General features: G+C 34.9%; 1 protein-coding gene across 1 annotated transcript in view; it reads right to left on the bottom strand.

Moving 5' to 3' along the window:
- The window catches only part of ME2 (malic enzyme 2), a 51,598-nt gene that overhangs the window by 11,492 nt on the left and 21,530 nt on the right, over nt 1-18,576 (bottom strand). The window contains exons 5-13 of the mRNA XM_016225087.2: nt 16,776-16,851; nt 15,367-15,528; nt 14,740-14,843; nt 12,408-12,517; nt 12,211-12,308; nt 11,797-11,910; nt 9,164-9,278; nt 6,810-6,952; nt 591-693 (exon numbers count right to left, since the gene is read on the bottom strand). Coding sequence (XP_016080573.2) covers nt 591-693; nt 6,810-6,952; nt 9,164-9,278; nt 11,797-11,910; nt 12,211-12,308; nt 12,408-12,517; nt 14,740-14,843; nt 15,367-15,528; nt 16,776-16,851 — 1,025 coding nt within the window. The remainder of the gene's footprint in view (nt 1-590; nt 694-6,809; nt 6,953-9,163; nt 9,279-11,796; nt 11,911-12,210; nt 12,309-12,407; nt 12,518-14,739; nt 14,844-15,366; nt 15,529-16,775; nt 16,852-18,576) is intronic.

The raw sequence follows: 18,576 nt of genomic DNA, 5'->3' as shown, positions 1-18,576 counted from the left end.
TTGCCTACTCTGATCATCACTATTGAGTGACCTGGATTTTAATCTCCCTACTTTCTGGCACCTCTGTCCTCACCTGTGCTATTGTCTCAAAGTCTAGAAATTCTGTTTTAAACAACTCAAAGAGTATCCCAATAGAGTGGGGAAGAATGGGAAGAGGATCCGATGGTAAATAGCTTCCTTATTTTAATCCAGCCTCCAGAAAATATAGAAAAATTTTAAGAACAACTGGTCCATCTACATTTAATGCAGTTACTTAAATGTTTGGGGCAAAAATTACTGTATGCTTATACAGAGTGGGGCAGAAGTAGGCTTACAGTTTTGAGTATGTGAAACATAGTTTATTCTTGTATTATTATTTATTGCTGTATTACCACTATAAACCTACTTTTGCCCACCCATGTATGGATAAATAAATTTTCAGGGGAAATAGAGCAAGTTAGATCTGCTGAATTCCTTGAATTTCCCTGTACAGTCATACCAAAATCCTATAAATTCTATTGTTCCTTTTAATCTTAAACTCTAAAGAATTTCATGAAGTATTTATGTGTCATTAATTATTACTCTAAAATATAAATAATGGTGACATTTACCTGGAAAAATATATACATTGTTTCCTTGACCTGGTGTAAACAGTCGCCCGTCACTTAGTTTCACTGGCCCAAATGGACTGCCACTGGCAAACAAACACCTTCCCTGTTAAGAAATGAAATAACCTCGATTTTGTTACTTTATGTGGACTAAAAATTTGACGTAAACTCAAACAAAATTAAATCCTACAGTAAAGCAGACCAACATATTATTTGCAAACAGGAATAATTTACTATATAACATAATCCTGTCATTAAAATCCTTATTAGATTAGGTTTGTTTTATGCATACATTCAGAATAAAGCTGAAGTATGTCTATTAATATATTTTTTTAAATTTTACACTTCCATTTCCTTTAAAAAAAATTTAAAATGTAGATGGCCAATAAATACCATTCCAAAATATTAAAGATTTATGTAAACATCTGTGAGCGAAGGGGAAAACATCAAAAATTAAACTGCTACCATTACTGTGGTACCAGGAGCTCTCTAAGTGTTAACTCAGTGAATTTAGCCTGCAAAAAACCATATGAGGTTATCATTATCTTGATTTCACTGATAAAAAAAAATGAGAAAACTAAGGCTCAGATATTTCTAAATACTCTGTAAAATGTCACACATCACACTGTAGCAGTTAAACTGGAATCCAGATACTTAGAACTCCAAAGCTTATGGTCTTTTTCTGTTACGCCATAATGCCCTTCAGTGAGGCAGTTTAGAAAAGAGGCATTGATACAGCCACACTATCAATCCCAGAAAAGAAAAAAAAAATGGCATATTGCCTTGTTAAAAAAAAAGTCTCCAAATTTGTTGTAATCATCTATTTTAGTGCTATGTTCTATAATGGCATTTAATAAATGTTACTGGCACAGTCTGTAGTTCTAAGAGAAGTAGATGCCGATGAAATTGAAAAGCATATGAACATTAATTTATAAAACAAAATACTTTGTAATTTTCTCCCAACAAATACCATCCTCCCACCTTTCCCTGCAAAAAAATAAGACAAAGGAGCAAGAAGAAAACAGTAGTTCTCCAACAGGATAACCTATCTTTCAATAATCAAGGTATAGCTATTATATGTATATATATAAATAGGATTTATCCTATTTAAACAGCTCCTTGGATTAAGTTAAAAGGTGACTTACAGAAAACTGAACTATGTCCACACAGCAGGATGGATGAACTGCCATGGATACTTGAATATTTGACAGAATTAGGTCTACTAATCTAAAATCCAAATTATACCAACAGTGTAATATTCTTTGAAGTATAGCAGACCCTTGGCATTAGTGGCTTTAACATTCAAGAATTTGACCTTTTGGCCCAACTGGGCATGGCTCAGCAGTTGAGCATTGACCTGGGATCCAGGAGATCAGGGTTCGATTCCCTGTCAGGCCACATGCCCAGGTTGGGGCTGCAGCCAATCAATGACTCTCTCATCATTGATGTTTTTATCTCTCTCTCTCCCTCTCCCTTCCTCTCTTTGAAATCAATAAAGATATATATATATAAAAAGGACTTGACCCTTTGGATGAAGGTCCATGAAGTATAGTAATTACTACTTTTATAAGACATATTATCAATTTCAAAATGATACAAGGTTTAAGTATTAAAGCAAGTTAGCTACATGCATAGTGGAGAGCTCAGGTGACTAGCTTGGACCTACAACTATAACATTGTTTACAGATAGCTATTATCATCCTCAACCTGTTGTAGGCATAACTCTAGTTTTGTTTCTTTGAACACTAACATTAGTTCCTGGTTAATGCTATACATGTTACCACAATAATAATATGTATAATAATAAAGATTATGGGGGCACCATTAATTTTAATAGCTTCATAAAGTAGATTATACAATATAGTACTTTATGAGAAAAGTGCTATGCCTTCATGATACCAGTAAATTTGGAGATTTAGAAAGATCTTAGGAACATCCTCTAGAATGGCAAGATTCTACAACAGTTCATCTTCTCCAAGCCATCTTTTTTTTTCCTTTCATAATCTACCTATTGCTTAAATGTGGCCAGATCTTAATGATAGCAGTATTGTCATTCTGAAGTCCAAGCTGGCCTATTCTTTGTCCTATAAGCATCTGCTGCTTTCTCAGTAAGCAGTGAGGGTGTTAGAGTAACACCAAGACATCTCTCCACTGAAAACAAAAGGAGATTGAAAATTTAAGAAGTGACTGCAAATACATAAATTATGTGTTATTATTTTATGTAACACTAAGAAAGAAATTACATAAAATTAAACTATGATGCAATGCTTTTTTATCATTTTTAAGAGATAACACAATTTCAAAGTTATAAAAATTGAGAAAAAAGTTTTCTCTCAAAATTGGTGAAATACAGTACATAAAACTAGTCTCCTTGGGGAATTTTTATTCATTCCAATAATGTACATCTGTTAGGGGCAGAAACAGAAGAGTAGGGACTAGCTATAGTTATAAGAAATATGAATCATGCTCTGTTAACTATGATTGTTCTGTTCTGATTAGAGAAAGCACATTCTAACCTGGCTGAGAGTTGTACGCCCCAGGACATGGGAGTTAACCTGGGAATGTGGTCCATTCTCCTTTTCCAAGAACTCCCTATCATCATGGAAAGATTAACAGCCTGGTTGCCAAAACAATGGAGTCCCGGAAGCACCCACCCTTTGCAACCCCCAGCCCGCTTTGCCTGTAACCTGTAACCATTATACTTTGCCTACTTCCCCATGTAATGTTTGTCCTTCTACCCAATATGAGCAGCTGGCTTATTAGGAGGGGGTGGAGCAGATTTTCCTGGATGACCTGCTGCTCTCCCATACTGCGGGCATTATCGGAATAAACACTCATATATGATTCAACCCTGTCTCTGCTTAATTGGCTAAAGTAGTGACAGGTAGCCCAGACCCATTTGTTGTCCAGTTTCACATCTATTACAATATTTATTCTTTCAAAAAATAAAATTCTTGAATGTCTGAACAGTCTTCTAGTGACATACTACTACTGCTCAAAAACATTTAAATTTTTTTTGGTTTTGGAAATGCCAAAGTCATGATACAGTGAGTATATTTATCCAGTAGTCACTGCATAAGACTAAGATTTAATTTAGGGGCAATAACCATTCATTTAAGTAGTCAAGACTGGTGAATAGTATCAGCAATTTAACTGAACGTAATACCATGCTTTGGTAAAAGGTAAGACAGTCAGTATACTAAAGAGAGTTGTTTTAATATCTGTATGCTGACTTTGAGGATGATTTCAAAAGAAATTATTTCAATAATAACTACAATTGTTGATATTAAAGAGATTTTATTTTAACTAACACAGGATAGTGATAGAGAAGCAAAACAAATTTTGAGAGAATATGTGTCAAAATAAAAATTTTAACGAGAAAAAGGGAATGCTAACTATATCAAGTACATGAATGTTGAGTTCAGCAAGTTCTGAGAGAGAGTTCTGCTTTGGCAATGATCTTCTAGGTTATTTCACACCAATTCTCCCTCGGGTGATAATGAGAAAAACCAAATAAAATGTATTTAAAATATTATTCAAATAAGAAGTAGGGGTGCTACCAAGATAGTGAGAGTTTGAAGATGGGAGACATTTAAGATTCAAAAGTAGTTAAAAGCAACATATGCAAGCACAGCACTTGAAGTTTTCCCCCTCGAGGTGATTGCTGATTTCAAAAACAAAATCTGTAGCTGAGAGCCTAAGCAACAAAATTATCAGGAGTCTCATGATGGCAGAGAGAAAAAAAGTAAAAGGTCAGGGATGACTGGGGACGAGGGGTGCTCATAAACACCCCAGGGATTTTGATTCACACTCAAAGGGATGCACATCAGGAGAAAGGGCAAACTGTGGAAACAGACTAGGCCTCACATGGCCTGCATCCTGATTAGATCAGGATGCACCACCTCAGACTAACAGCTATCTGAGGAAAAGGTAAAGCCCTTCTGAAGGAAGATAACTTCATTCAGGGACACAATTATTGCTACAATTCTTCATCCACACTATCTAGAACTCAATAAAGAAACAAAGAATAAAACTAGGTTTACAAAAAGACAAGAACTGGATAATTAAGAGAAAAGAGAAAGACAGATAATACAAATGAACTGACAAGAGAATTATATATTCATTAATATCAAGCATAACTTTAATTATGATTCATATATTCAAGAAATTAAATGACAAGATAGAAAAATTTAGCATGGAACGGCAAGTCAAACAAAAGGATCAAATAAGTATTTAAAGATTATTATTAAAATTGTGAAATATGATGCTGTTGTGATTACATTTTAAAAAAATCTTTGACTTGAGAGATATAATATTTATAATAAAATGATCTAATGTCTGTGATCTGTTTCAAAATAATTTGGGGTGAGTAGAATGTAGAAGAAACAAGACTGTTGAAGAGTTGAATATTTTTGAAGCTAGGTATTGCAACATTAGAGTTAATTATACTATTCTCTCTACCTTTATATGTCTGAAATTTTCTATAAAAAAAACTTTTTTAATAAAATGGAAACAAAAACATTAGTAAATAGAGAATATTTACTAATTATTCTCAAGGGCATTACCTAACAATGATTATTCCTGGATACCATTGTAAACAAGCCTTTAAAAATCACTTCCTGGAGCCACTTAAAGATCACTAATAAGAACAATACCTAGGTGATTTCATTGTACAGACTACAAACATATCCTACAGAACAGTAGGAAAATACCAACTGTCCTAATAGTATATATGCAGATACTTGTAATTGGGATATAACCCAGCGAGTGGCAGTGTCAAAGAATTTAAAAGAACTAAATCTTAAACACCTTGGATGGAAGTAAAAATTTGTTCCAGACAGCTGTCAGATGACAAATAAAAAAGGAAAAGGAAAAGGAAAAGGAAAAGGAAAAGGAAAAGGAAAAGGAAAAGGAAAAGGAAAAGGAAAAGACTGTCATAAAGACAAACACTTCTAATGAAGAACCATTTAAAGTAGGTACTAAGAATTATTTCATGAGATGTGTGGGCAAGAAAGAAGTACTTGTAAACTGATTATTTCTATAATATGCAATTTTAAGTCTGTGTCACTAAATTAATAAATTATTATAAAAAGAATCAAACAGAAATTCTACAAATGAAAAACACAATAGAATTAAGAGCCTCACAACAGATTAGCACAGCTAAAAAGAGAATATGCAAAAATACAAAGAAAATCACCAGAATGAAACACAGTGAGTAAACAGGATGGTATACATAGAAAACAGTGTACAGGATATATGACTTATGGTCAGAAATCTAACTTTCATATTATTGTAGTACCATGAGAGAAAGAATGTGATCAAATCAGATATATTGCCAAAATAACATACCACCACTCCCATACCCCAAAGGACATTAAGCCACAAATTCAGAAGCTCTACAATCCTCAGATGGAATCAATTCAAAAAAACTCACACCTAGTCCATGGTAGTGAAACTGCTTAAACCCAAGACAAAATGACATATCAAAAGGAAAACAGAGGTCAGAAAACAATAGAATGAACAATAGAACAATCTTCAAAGTGCTGAAATAAAGTATTTAGCAGCTTTTACTTCTATGCACAGTGAAAATATCCTTCAAAATGAAGGTAAAATAAAGACATTATCGAGAAAATTCATCAGACAAATAGAAAATTCTTCTATTAATGAACCTACACAGAGGCACAGAAATGCAGGAAAAACAAATGGCAATAGAAAATATTAAAATGTAGGTCATTCTAAGTAAATAATTCTTATTTAAAACATCATCTTTTGGGGTTTAAAATAGACAATTAAAATGTACAACTGCCTTGGCCTGGTGGCTCAATTGGTTGGAGCATCATCCTGTATACCAAAAAGGTCACGGGTTCAATTCCCAGTCAGGGTTGTGGGTTCAGTCCTCAGTTGGGGCGTGTATGGGAGGCAACCAACAGATGTTTCTCTCTCACATTAATGTTCCTCTCTCTAAAAATCAATAAACATATCCTTGGGTGAAGATTAAAAAAAAAAAAGTACAGCAACAGCAAAAAAAAATTCATGAAGGTGTTAAAAAATGGAATTATGAGGTAATTACTTTCCAGAATTCTTACAAGCAATAATTAGTACCATGGACACATGTTGTAATCTCCAGAGTAACCAGGAAAATTATGCAAGGATGTAACGAACAGGTTAATACAGGGAAAAAAACAGACACAACGAATTCATTCAATTACTACTGATCAATACCTGTGTAAGTGTATATGCTTCTTCAGCTGTGCACTCAGCCTTTGCTGTAGGATTACTTAATGCAAATATTATAGGTCTTTCATTGATATCAGCCATGGCCTTGATTACACCAGGAGTGAAAAGTCGGCCAGCTCCTGCAACTCCTGTAATAAATAAGGGGAAAAACAGCCAACTTCATTACAGGTAAAATAAAGCAATTTCTATCAACAGCATTTCTAAAATGGGCTTACCATAACAAAAGCACAGGTTAACTCCCATTACAAAGATAGATCATGCATTGCTGAAATAATGCTATAGGAACACAACCTCAAATCTGAGAAGAAAAACAATAAAACGCTAAATTTTCACTTAAATATTTATTGTTCACCCCAGACATAGTAAATTGTGGGGGGGGGGAAAGAGTCTAAGACTATCTCCATCACTATGTCTAATTAAGATAAAACTTCTACAACATGGATGAACCTTGAGGATATTATACTAAGTAAAATAAACGAGGCACAAAAAGAAAAATACTGTATGATTCCACTTATATGAGGTACTAAAGTAGTCAAATTCATAGTACAGAAAGAATGGTGGTTGGCAGGGGATGGGGTAATGTAGTTGTTTAATGGGTACAGAGTTTCAGTTTTGCAAGACGGTAAGTTCTGGAGATGGCTTGCACAACAATGTGAATGCACTTACACTACTGAGCTGCACACTTAGAAATGGTTATGATGGACAATTTTAAGTTAAGTGTATTTTACCACAATTAAAAAAATTTTTAAAGATAAAAACCTGCAATTCAAATGTTAAATTATTAAAGTGTATGGTATTTGTTACAAAATAAGGAATAAAAGATCATCTTGACTAAAGCAATCCACTTTCTTGATACAGTTCCATTTAATGAGTTTATTAAGTACCTACAATGTCTCAGACACTGAAATAGGCCATTAGGACATAAAAATTAGTATAACTCAGGCAGCTTATAGTTTGGAGACAAACAACAAAGTAAATGGAAAATCAGAAAACCTGCAACATGTGCTAAGTGTGCAGTGTTAAAGAAAGCATAGCATGCAGAAAGAATACTTAGCCCATGGTGGGAATCTGGAAATAACTAAGTGATGCCTCTGCAAAGTTTTTATCCAGTTCATCCAGTAAGAACACTCATAGTTAACAGTCAAAATAATCAATTTTTAATTCCATTTTATAAACTCTTATGTAATATAAAAAAAATACTGATCTGGCTGGAGACTAGTTTTAGTGATTGCTGTCACTCCTGGCTATGTGAAAATATTCACAAATCTTAAGCAAGTTGCTGTAACATCTCTGTGCCTGTTTTTTCTTATGTAAAAAGGAAGTTATATTCGAGTGTTTCTCCTTGTGGAGGTTCACAGGCATATTCTTAGGAGCCCCATGAGTTCTAAAACAACTAAATTTTTTCTTTTTGTTTCCTTGACCCTCCAGGGATAGAGTCAATGGACAGAGTCTTAGACTAGATGATCTTTAAGATTTCTTCTTGTTCTAAAAATTATGAGTTCTGCCCGGCCGGGCGTGGCTCAGCAGTTGAGCGTCGACCTAGGATCCAGGTGATCAGGGTTCAATTCCCCATCAGGGCACATGCCTGGTTTGCGGGCTCAATCCCCAGTGGGGGGCGTGCAGGAGGCAGTGGATCAATGACTCTCTCATCATTGATGTTTCTATCTCTGTCTCTCTCCCTCTCCTTTCCTCTCTCTGAAATCAATAAAGAAATATTTTTAAAAAATTATGAGTTCTAATCAATGAAGAAACTAACAAAGACACTCTTCCTGACCACAGAAACTTACTGTTCGTGACTGTTTTCCTATTTAGCATTCAATAGGGCTCCTACATAAAACAGACACAATTAAAAGAAAATTGTAGATTCAAATCTTACAGCTACATTGGAAATAAAATAGCTCCCCTTTTTAAGACTGTTACATGTTCTGCTGTAGCTTAATGCCACGGTGTCCTAGTCTTATGTCAGCTATGCAATGCCTGACTCAAAATGTACCAATAGAATTCAACTTTGTTGCCAATGAAAATCTTCGACTCTGCATGGGATTTTCTGGTAGAGTGTGTCAAAAGAGTTTGATCTTTTTAGGTTCTGAGCCTAACAGTCATACCAATTCTAAAAGCAAAGCATGATCAATCCCACAGCTTTTAGCACTTAAAAATACAAGCAACCTACATTAACTGAACTGTCTTTACACACTGTAATCAAAAAACTATTACAGAAAACATCATACATGCTGAAAGCTAGGTAAAATCTATCATTTCATTTTTAATAATTCTGCATGTTAGTTATGACTGGCAACATAGAGTTACTTAAGAAAATGATCTGCAACAATTTTACTTACCAATAATAACTGAAGGTTTAAGTATATTTACTGCATCTTCAAAAGTGTCAGGTATGTTCTCTGGGGCTGAGTGAGCAAATGATTCCTGATGACTGTCTATGTTAGCTTTCCGCCCCTAAATTTTTACATAAAATACAGTATTTTGGTAAATGCTTATTGAGGATTAACTGAAAAGACATCATTATGGGTCACACTGCTTCTACAATATGAATTTATTTTCATTTACTTTTCTCTTCAACCCTTATCTTCTAATTCTATCTTCACAGTGTCTATAAACCCAAATATAAAACATAAATCGAATCCCATTATAACCAGAAACTTTGTAATCCCTCTCAAAAACTCATTTACTCTGTGAAGTCCTCCTAAATTCAATATGGCACAAAGTCCTACAATCCCTGTACTGGCTAGATGCATTTTGGAATTCAGAATTTTTCACATTTTAGAAATGTATTATGGTACTATATCAAATACTACCAATGGGTACCCCACAACTGAATAAAACTTATGACAAGTCATACCAAGTACAAAAGGTTAAGACTACAAATAGCCTCTCTGGTTTTGTTACCAGATAAGTTCAGGCCAGTCAGATGTGTTACTAAATGAACTTCAGAAAAAGCTTTGGGATTTCAGAGCTTTTAGAATTTCAGAACTGTACTTGGACTACCAAGAGTTCAGAAACAAGAGGAACAAGGAATTCTGGTTGAAGATGGCTGAATGAAGAAACAGCTTTCCTCCCAAAATCCCAAGTCAAAAACTATAAAAAGCAAATCCTTACTAGCGTCACAAAGCCAGGAGAGGTATCAGTGACAAACGAGAACAATAAAACATTTCTAAATGACTTAAAGCAGGCAAAACATATTGGATGGAAAACTAACCAGGCTGAGAAATCCATATCCTTATTTTGGCAAAAGAGATGTCCCCTGCAAAGGTGAATTTTTCCATCAGAGCCCCAGAATAACCCCAGATAAAAACTAGCAGGGACTGGGAAAAGCTGCACACCATCATTGGTTGGCTGGGAAGTTAACGAAAGGACTGAAATACAGCCTCACCAGACTGAGGTTCTCAGAATAATGACGTCTTATGCGTGTCTCCAGGACCAGAGCTCTCCAATACGGCAATTCAACAGGAAAGTCTCAAAAAGGATGGCAGTATTTTGGGTCCCCAGGAGAGACTGGAAGCCTAGAATCTATGGGTCAAGCTACTCACAGAATAAAAGGAAAATATACTCTGAACCTGCAGGTGAACAGGGGATTCTCACTTGTGCTAACTAATATTATATTCAATGTAGGTCTGACTTACTACAAATATGATAAAGAATCACAAAACATTTGTAAAAGCCAACATCACAAAAAGAAATACCCAACTACTTCTGTAGCAGTAAAAATACCTATCCTCCCAAAAGCTTTCTAAAAGTATGTCCTTGCATTTTATATACAAACATATAGCAGTTATAGCTTACTTGAGAGGGAACTCAGTTGAATGGTTAAGAGCACAGGCTTCACAGGCTACTTGGATAGGAATCCTAATTTCCTCACTTATTAGCTAATGCCCTTGAAAATGTCACCTAACCTTTCTAAACCTCAGTTTCCTCATTTGTAAAATTCCATAGGCTTTTTGAGAAGATTAAATAAAATAAAAATGTAAAGTTTTAGCACAATGTCTGATATATTTAAAACAATTATTATTTTAAATTATGTAATTGAAGCACTCAAGATTTTTCACACACTTTAATAATTTTTCATTTTATCTTTTGATAAAATGTACTAATAGACTATTGGTACTAATTAAGAAGAAAGATTTCAGAACTGAAGCAAAGTACATTGAGATAAGCTTGCTCCAAAGATGTAAATGACAAGTAACTGCTATATCGTTATATAAGGTAAAAATACAACAGCACTGTGTACAGGGGTAGGTTCAGCTATGCAAGATTACCTACATGTCAACGTGTTACGGAGTATAAGCTATAGGGCATTTCTTAAGCTAATAAAATGACAATGCTAGGAAGGAAGGTATGTCCAAAGGACACTAAATCAACCTGAGCTACAAGTTCTTTATTATCCATGAATTGGCTTTAAGAATATGTGCCTTTTTCTGGGGAAAGGGTCCATAGATTTCAATTATGATCACTAAAGGTTTAACAAATTTTTGCTCAAGTATCAGATGGCCTGCTAACCATTAGAACATTCTGAGCTCCCATTAAAAACCTAGTCTTAGAAGGGTCAAGTACAACATTATCTGCATGATTATTTCATCTCTTAAGAGTCAGAGATCGAAGGAAAAAAGAAGATCATTTTACCTTTTGATAAAATGTACTAATGGAACATTGGTGCAAATTAAGAAGAGAGATTTCAGAACTGGAGCAAAGTGCATTGAGATAAGCTTGCTCCAAAGATGTAAATGGCAAGAAAACAACAGAGAGGTTATGATTTCAATACAAAGCAAGAGTCTTTTTATAAAAGACAAAAGTCTGAGACCGGAGGAGTTCTGCTGAGAACATACTGTAAGGTCCCCAACTAGTACAATTTGTATAGTCCAGTGAGATACAAAATTTTAAAAATTGATAGTTTTTAAAATCAAACTAAAAAATATCATTCTAAACATTCTTTTGCTTCTCCAAGTTTTAAATTCCTTACCTTAAATAATAAACCAAACTTGTCAACCATCCAAATTTTCTTTTGTGCCTCTTCTTCTGAGAGGCCACCTTCTACCATAGCCATAACAATAAGATTTGCAATGCCAAGAGCAGCCTGTCCAACAGAACAAAAATTTAAAAAGTAAAGACTAGAGTACGATGCAATGCTTGAATTACTTTATATGTTAATGTTATATGTTAAGAGGGATATTTGGTTTATTCTTCCTTTACAAATCACATAAAAGCTGACTCTGTGATATTCTCTAAGCTTCTTTTAAATTACCTACTTTACAAGAGAGATCTTGAATTACGAGCTCTCCCCATCTATCACAACAAAAATATAAGCTCATTATGCCCCATTTTCTAATTCTAAAGAGTGTTGGTTTTTAATTCAAAATCGCTTACAAAAACTTACCTCTCCTGCTCCAAGAAATAAGATTTTGTGTTCTGAGAGTGATTTGCCAATAACTTTTTGTGCTGCAAGAAGACCTGCGAGAGCTACTGCAGCTGTCCCTACAAGAAAAATAAAGATTTTTATAAATAAATAAAAACTGTCACATAAAAAGGGTTTAAAAAGTAGAAATTAAAATCCTAAAGTTCTTTTTGCTTTACCTTGAATGTCATCATTGAAGGTACAGTATTTTTCTCGATATTTTCTCAAGAATCTGAATGCATTATGATTTCCAAAGTCTTCAAACTGAATAAGTGTGTTCCGTCCATATCTAAAAACCAGCAAACCTTGTAAATGGTTGTGTTGAAAAACTGCTACTAAACAGCTTTCCTGTCTAATATTCCTTATGATAGCATTAAAATATAATATATTGTTAGTTCATTTAAGGCTATCTGGCAATTTTCAGTCTGTGAAAGACTAGACTCAAAATGTAAAAATCTATTTCTCATTCCAAAAATTTACAGGGTGCTTAAAACAAATGTAGTACCATGGTGAGCCTGTGGGTTATCAATCTGCATAAACTATTTCCAAGTGCCTAGGAGGTTACCCAGCACAGGTAAGCACTAAATTACTTCCTAAAAAGAAAAAGATTTTTGTCTCTAAGTCTCAAAGAGTATATATTGGCTATGTATATTCTCACTACATTAGGAGCTAAACAGCAGCACAGGAAGTATATAAATAAAAGGTTAAAAAAATAATTGCCATATGAGTTCATGGGCATTCAGAAAAAGATGTCAATCATCTTGGTGAGATGGGGTAATAAGGGAAGGTTTGAAAAGGAGGTGGGACTTTTTTGGGCCCTGAAAGAACAAAATGTTAAGAGGTAGGAAGCAAGATGTATTTTGGTGACTCTGAATTTTCAACAGTCTGGCTATATATTTCAGGGTTTATATGAAAAGATAAGGGAGAATCTTGAGTGCCAATTTAGGGAATGGGGACCGTATTCTGTATCTGGTGTAGAATCACTGCAGTCTTCAGAGAAGGAAAGAATTCATGTACGACTCCCTTTAGGAACGATAAACCTGCCACTGGTGTGCAGCACATAGTGGTTTGGGAAGAGATGAGAAAGACAGGGGAAGCGGCAAGGGGGTTACTATGGCATGAGGACAAAAAGATCTCAAGCAGAAGCCACAGAAGTAAATGGGACAATCAGGGAACACCTACAGAACTTGATGATGAGGACAGCTGGGAAGTAAGGGCAGAGGTCCGCTAAACCACCAAGGCAACCTGGACCACTAAGAAGATGCTGTTTGACCGTCTAAGGCAGAAAGCGGGACAGACAGTAATTACTAGGAGGGTGAAGTTTAGTTTTCACTATGTCAACTTTGACTCTGAAAAGAAATTCATTTTTTAATACCTTTTATGTACCAGTAATTTGAAAGAAGGGCAGGGCTAGGTCACAAAAGTAAAGAGTTTGGACTTTGTCATAAAAGTAGAGTTTAGACTTTACCCTATGGCAATGGAAAACCAATTAGAGATTTCAAGCAAAATAATGACATAATAAAGCATATGCTTTAAAAAAAGTTAACCTGGTGGTAACGTGGAGATGAACTGGAGAGGAGAGAAACTGGAGGAAAGTTTAGAAAAACCCAAGAGAGATGAGAATCTGCAGAAAGGCTATGGCAATGGAAAGAGGAGATCTACTTCTGAGGCATTTCAGCGGCGCCACCAATTGGATCTGAGGGCTGGGGAAGGAAGAAGAGTCAAAGATAACACAAGACCAAAGGTTTGGCAGCAGGGTGAAGGTTACCGCCATTAACAGAGGCTGAATGCCCAGAAGATCAGCAGTTTGGAAAGGGAAGGAGCTGCTTTGGACATGAATATGAAAGAGCAACAGACTGTGTGGATGGAGAATTCCAGGTGTTAGAAATACAGGCCGCAGAGGGAGGGGGACTGCACAGACGAGTTCTCATGGGGGTAGGAGGCACGTATATAAGGATCACAGCTTACATGATTCAAAGAGAAGAGAACCATGTGCTCATTCACGTGCACTAAAAGGGAGCAAGAACCAGTGAAGACGACTAAAGAAAGAAAAAGGTGGGTGAAAGACCAAGTTAGGAAAATCTTAGTAGTCAAGAGAAGAGAGAATTTTGAGGACATAGGATTGGAAAACCTGGTCAGACGGTGCAAATGAGGAGAGAGGAGTACCAAATGGTCAGTGAATTTAAAACATGAAAGCAGCACATTTCACTGGAATGGTGGAAGTGAGCCTGGATGCCAAGGGCTAAAAGAACTGGACAGTGAGGTTATGAAAGGAGCAGTGAGTGCACACTTCCCTCAAGATGTTGGACAACTCAGGAAAGCAAGGCAGAGCAGGCAGGGTATCACCATGTATCAGATGTCTCAGCACATCTGATCAGCAGGAAAGAACCAAAGTTCTCAAAATTTAACCTCCTACTTATCTTCATAAGAGATAAAGGAATAAAACAAAATGGTGAATTCTTTTTTTTTAAATTAAAGATGCTTTTATATACTCAAACTTTTAAAAAATACCTGTCAGTAATGGCTTCCATAAACTCATCAATCAGATCATCATAACGTTGTGATCGATCTCTTTTCTGATATAAGCCCATGTAAAATGGATCTTTTAACAGTGCCTATAAAATAGACCAAATGTAAAAATAGTTATTTTGTTACATAACCAGTTTAAATATATTCTTAAAAATGAAAATTGCAAAATAAATGACTAATATAGTTTTTTAAACCTTATTACCCTACTTCAAGAAACTTTTAATAGGCTTAATTTACTATTTTTTGTATAAATATTAAAAGCAGAGTTTAAGCCTGGCCAGGGTGGCTCAGTGGTTGAGCATCGACCCATGAACCAAGAGGTCAATGATTCAATTCCCTGTCAGGGCATAGGCCCGGGCTGCGGGCTCGATTCCCAGTAAGGGGTACGCAGGAAGCAGCTGATCGATGTTTCTCTCTCATCAATGTTTCTATTTCTCTATCCCTTTCCCTTCCCCTTTAAAATCAATAAAAACATATTTAAAAGCAGAATTTAAGACAAACACCTAATCGAAAAAATTTCCCTTCTTATATTATCTTCAAAAGAGGAATGTAATAAAAATAATTTTTAATATGAGATGAGGATCAGAGGGGGAAAAGGGTTTTACTTACTGGATTATCAGTTCCTACATCAATACACACAGGCAGGCATCTGTCAGGCCGTATTCCTGCACAAGCTGTATACAGACAAAGTTTTCCTACTGGAATTCCCATTCCATAGACACCCAGATCGCCAAGACCCAGAATTCTCTCTCCATCAGTCACCACAACAGCCTTAATTACAAAAAAAAATAAAAATAATAATTAATTAAAAGTGATAAAAAATGGGACATTAAAGAAAAGCATTTTTAAAAGATTTTGATATTTTTACACTTTTAAAAACAAAATTGCTTCTTGACTAACTTCCAAAGTAAACCAACTAAGTATACTTAAATTTTTAGTATTTCTAGAATCTAGATATCAAAAAAGAGAATTAATTAGACTTGCTTTTCTGTCTTTGGTTTAGGAACAGAATGCTTTTGACTGAAAGATCAACTAAACATCTTCACAAAGACTAAACAGGGGAGTGGAGAACAAATTTCTGATAAAGAGATTAATGATAAGAGGAAAAAAAGAGTTTAGACATAAACAACATGCTACTCCAACATAATAACCTAGGCCAAACAAGAAAAACCTTAGCAATGTTGAAAGAGAAAAAGATCTAGAATAAAAAATATACCTACCCACAAGGTTTTAAGATAATATTGTGAGTTTAATTATCTGATCAGATTTTCTCTAGACCATTAGAACTAATGATTATTCATCAAAGATTATTTTAGTGAAGAAGATGTAATAAAAGCAAGTAAGATTACTGCATGTAGTAAACACTAAAGCCTAACAGGAGATCTTAACTCATTTGATTTCATTTTATGAAAGACAGCCAGATTCACCAATATATTTGCTAAATTTGAAACTTTGTTTTATCTTTAAGGATCTAAATCTACCTTAGATTTAGAAGGAAAAAGGCATAATGAATCCTCCCCAAATAAAATGCTCAAATAAAAGTTTTTATGTCATTTTAATATAGTTTTATTAATTAATATGAAATAAAATAAAAAATATTAAAACTAATTGAAATAGAAAAGAAATATAGAGGCCGGAGACACCATTGACAGTGAGCAAGCCCACCTTGTGTACTAGCTCCAATTTCTTTCCCAAAGTCAAATTTTATAACAGTAACACATTTTGTAGTTATTACTATCATGATCTTCTCAGAGCACTAAATCTGCATGTATAGGATGTTCCAAAAAAATGTATACACACACTTTGAATAACTATAAAGGCAGTGTTTATTAAAATACATTTCATTTTCAAAATTGAGCTGTCAGCTATTTAAGTGCTTATACATATTTTTTAGGGACACCCTGCATGTAAGTGCAAAATAAATCAGAGCAACAATGAAAAACTGTTCTTGGAAAATTTAGAGGTAACTTACAAGGAAAGAAATAACATTGTGAAAAGGAAGGTTGTGCTATTAGTACCTTAACATGATTTTCTGGCCAGTTATCCACAATTGATCTAACATGACCTCTGTCTGAGATTGAAATAAATAATCCCCTGCAACAGAACAAAAACACCTTTGCATTTCACAACAGTTTTTTTCTAAGTCTTTGTTCATAATTGGAATATTTAGATATTTTAATAAAACATCAAGACACAGTATAATTTCCAAGCAGATTTAGCTAAATCACACTGCACTGGTTTATTTTCAACTACTTCAAACTGTAACTGCATTGCTCACATAGTAGTTGCAACAAAGATTATTATTAAATGATGTGATCATTTTATGCAAGAAGAAATGTATCCATGTATCATTTTCAAATAAACCCAATATACCTCTAGTAAAAAGCAATATAAAAATAAATGACCAATGCAGAAGAGCATAATAAGGCTAAATAAACTACTGCTAAAACTCACTGAAACTGAAAAATTGAAATTTGAAGGAGCAGGAAGAGAAGAAAGAAAACTAAAGTAGTTTCACATAAAAGATGACATCCTTGAGGCATTAGGAAAAAGTGAAGAGTTATTTTAAACACACAGTATATTGCTATCCAACTGAGATAATTAATCCAGATTTCAAAAAAGGGAGGAAGGGAAGAAAGGAGGAAGGAAGACCAAAACCAAAACAAAACATAGGTTCTAGAAAATAGGTCAGGCAGAGATGAGGGCCAACAGGTCCCAGAGGGCCTTCAAACTGATTCTCACATCTAACTTTCTCATTGGTATCTTAACTTCAACATTACTATACTAGCTCAAATCAGTTTAGTTAAACAGTTTCTTGACCATAACTACATAATAGAATCATCTGATGTGCTTTTTAAAAATACCCCATAGATTCTGATATAACTGGCCTGGAGTTTAGATCAGATTTACTGACCGTATTCTATGTAAAAAACAAACAAAAAACCACTGCAGCAGCATACTGCATAAATGAAACACAGTACCTGCCCTCACCCAAAAGCCATGTGCCTTATGTTTCACATCAGTTCTCAACTCTGGGTGCACATCAGAATCACCCCATGAGCTTTTATGAAACACCAACCCTTGGGCCCAATTCTAGAATAACTGACTCAGGATCTCGGCAGGGGGTGCCCAGGCATCAGTATTTTTTTATGTTTCCCTTTAATTTGGATTGAGAACCACTGTTCTACATGAAAAAGAAACTACAAAAGAACTGAAAGGCTGAATAATATCACAGAAACATTTCAGACACATTAACTGATGGCAGCACATTGGCTAGAACACACAGTGTTCTCAAAGTGTCTTCCAGGGAATACCTGCACCACCACCACCAACGGTGTTCATTAAATCCAGACCTCCAGACCTTTCTCCTTTTCATCAGAATCTTGGGAAGGACAAGGAGAGAAAAGTTGGCAGGGATCAACATTTTAAGTGAGTCCCACAGGTGTTTCATATGCACATCAACATTTGAAATTCACTAGGCTAGGTAAAGATAAATGCTATCACACATTGTTGAATTTCTACATTTGTGTTAATATGCAAGTAAGACACGGGAAAGATATAAGGATTGAGAAAAGAATAGGTCAGAAGAACAAAGCAACTCAAATTAAGTAAAAATAGCATTCAGATAATGCTTAAAAGTTTATAAACAACCATAAGTCACATCAATTTCCTCATCTGACCTTTTCAGCAGCTCTTTGATAGGTACTGGTATCCCTATTTGATGATGAGAAAACAGATTCAAAGGGATACAGTAACTTATTCAAAGACTGGAGTGAATGCCCATTCCAGTCTTTTTCCACTTACAATACATGGAGGTGC

This window comes from Miniopterus natalensis, chromosome 7 (assembly GCF_054644295.1).
Source record: "Miniopterus natalensis isolate mMinNat1 chromosome 7, mMinNat1.hap1, whole genome shotgun sequence".
Taxonomy (NCBI): Eukaryota; Metazoa; Chordata; class Mammalia; order Chiroptera; family Miniopteridae; genus Miniopterus; species Miniopterus natalensis.
This window is presented reverse-complemented; position numbering and strand designations above follow the sequence as displayed.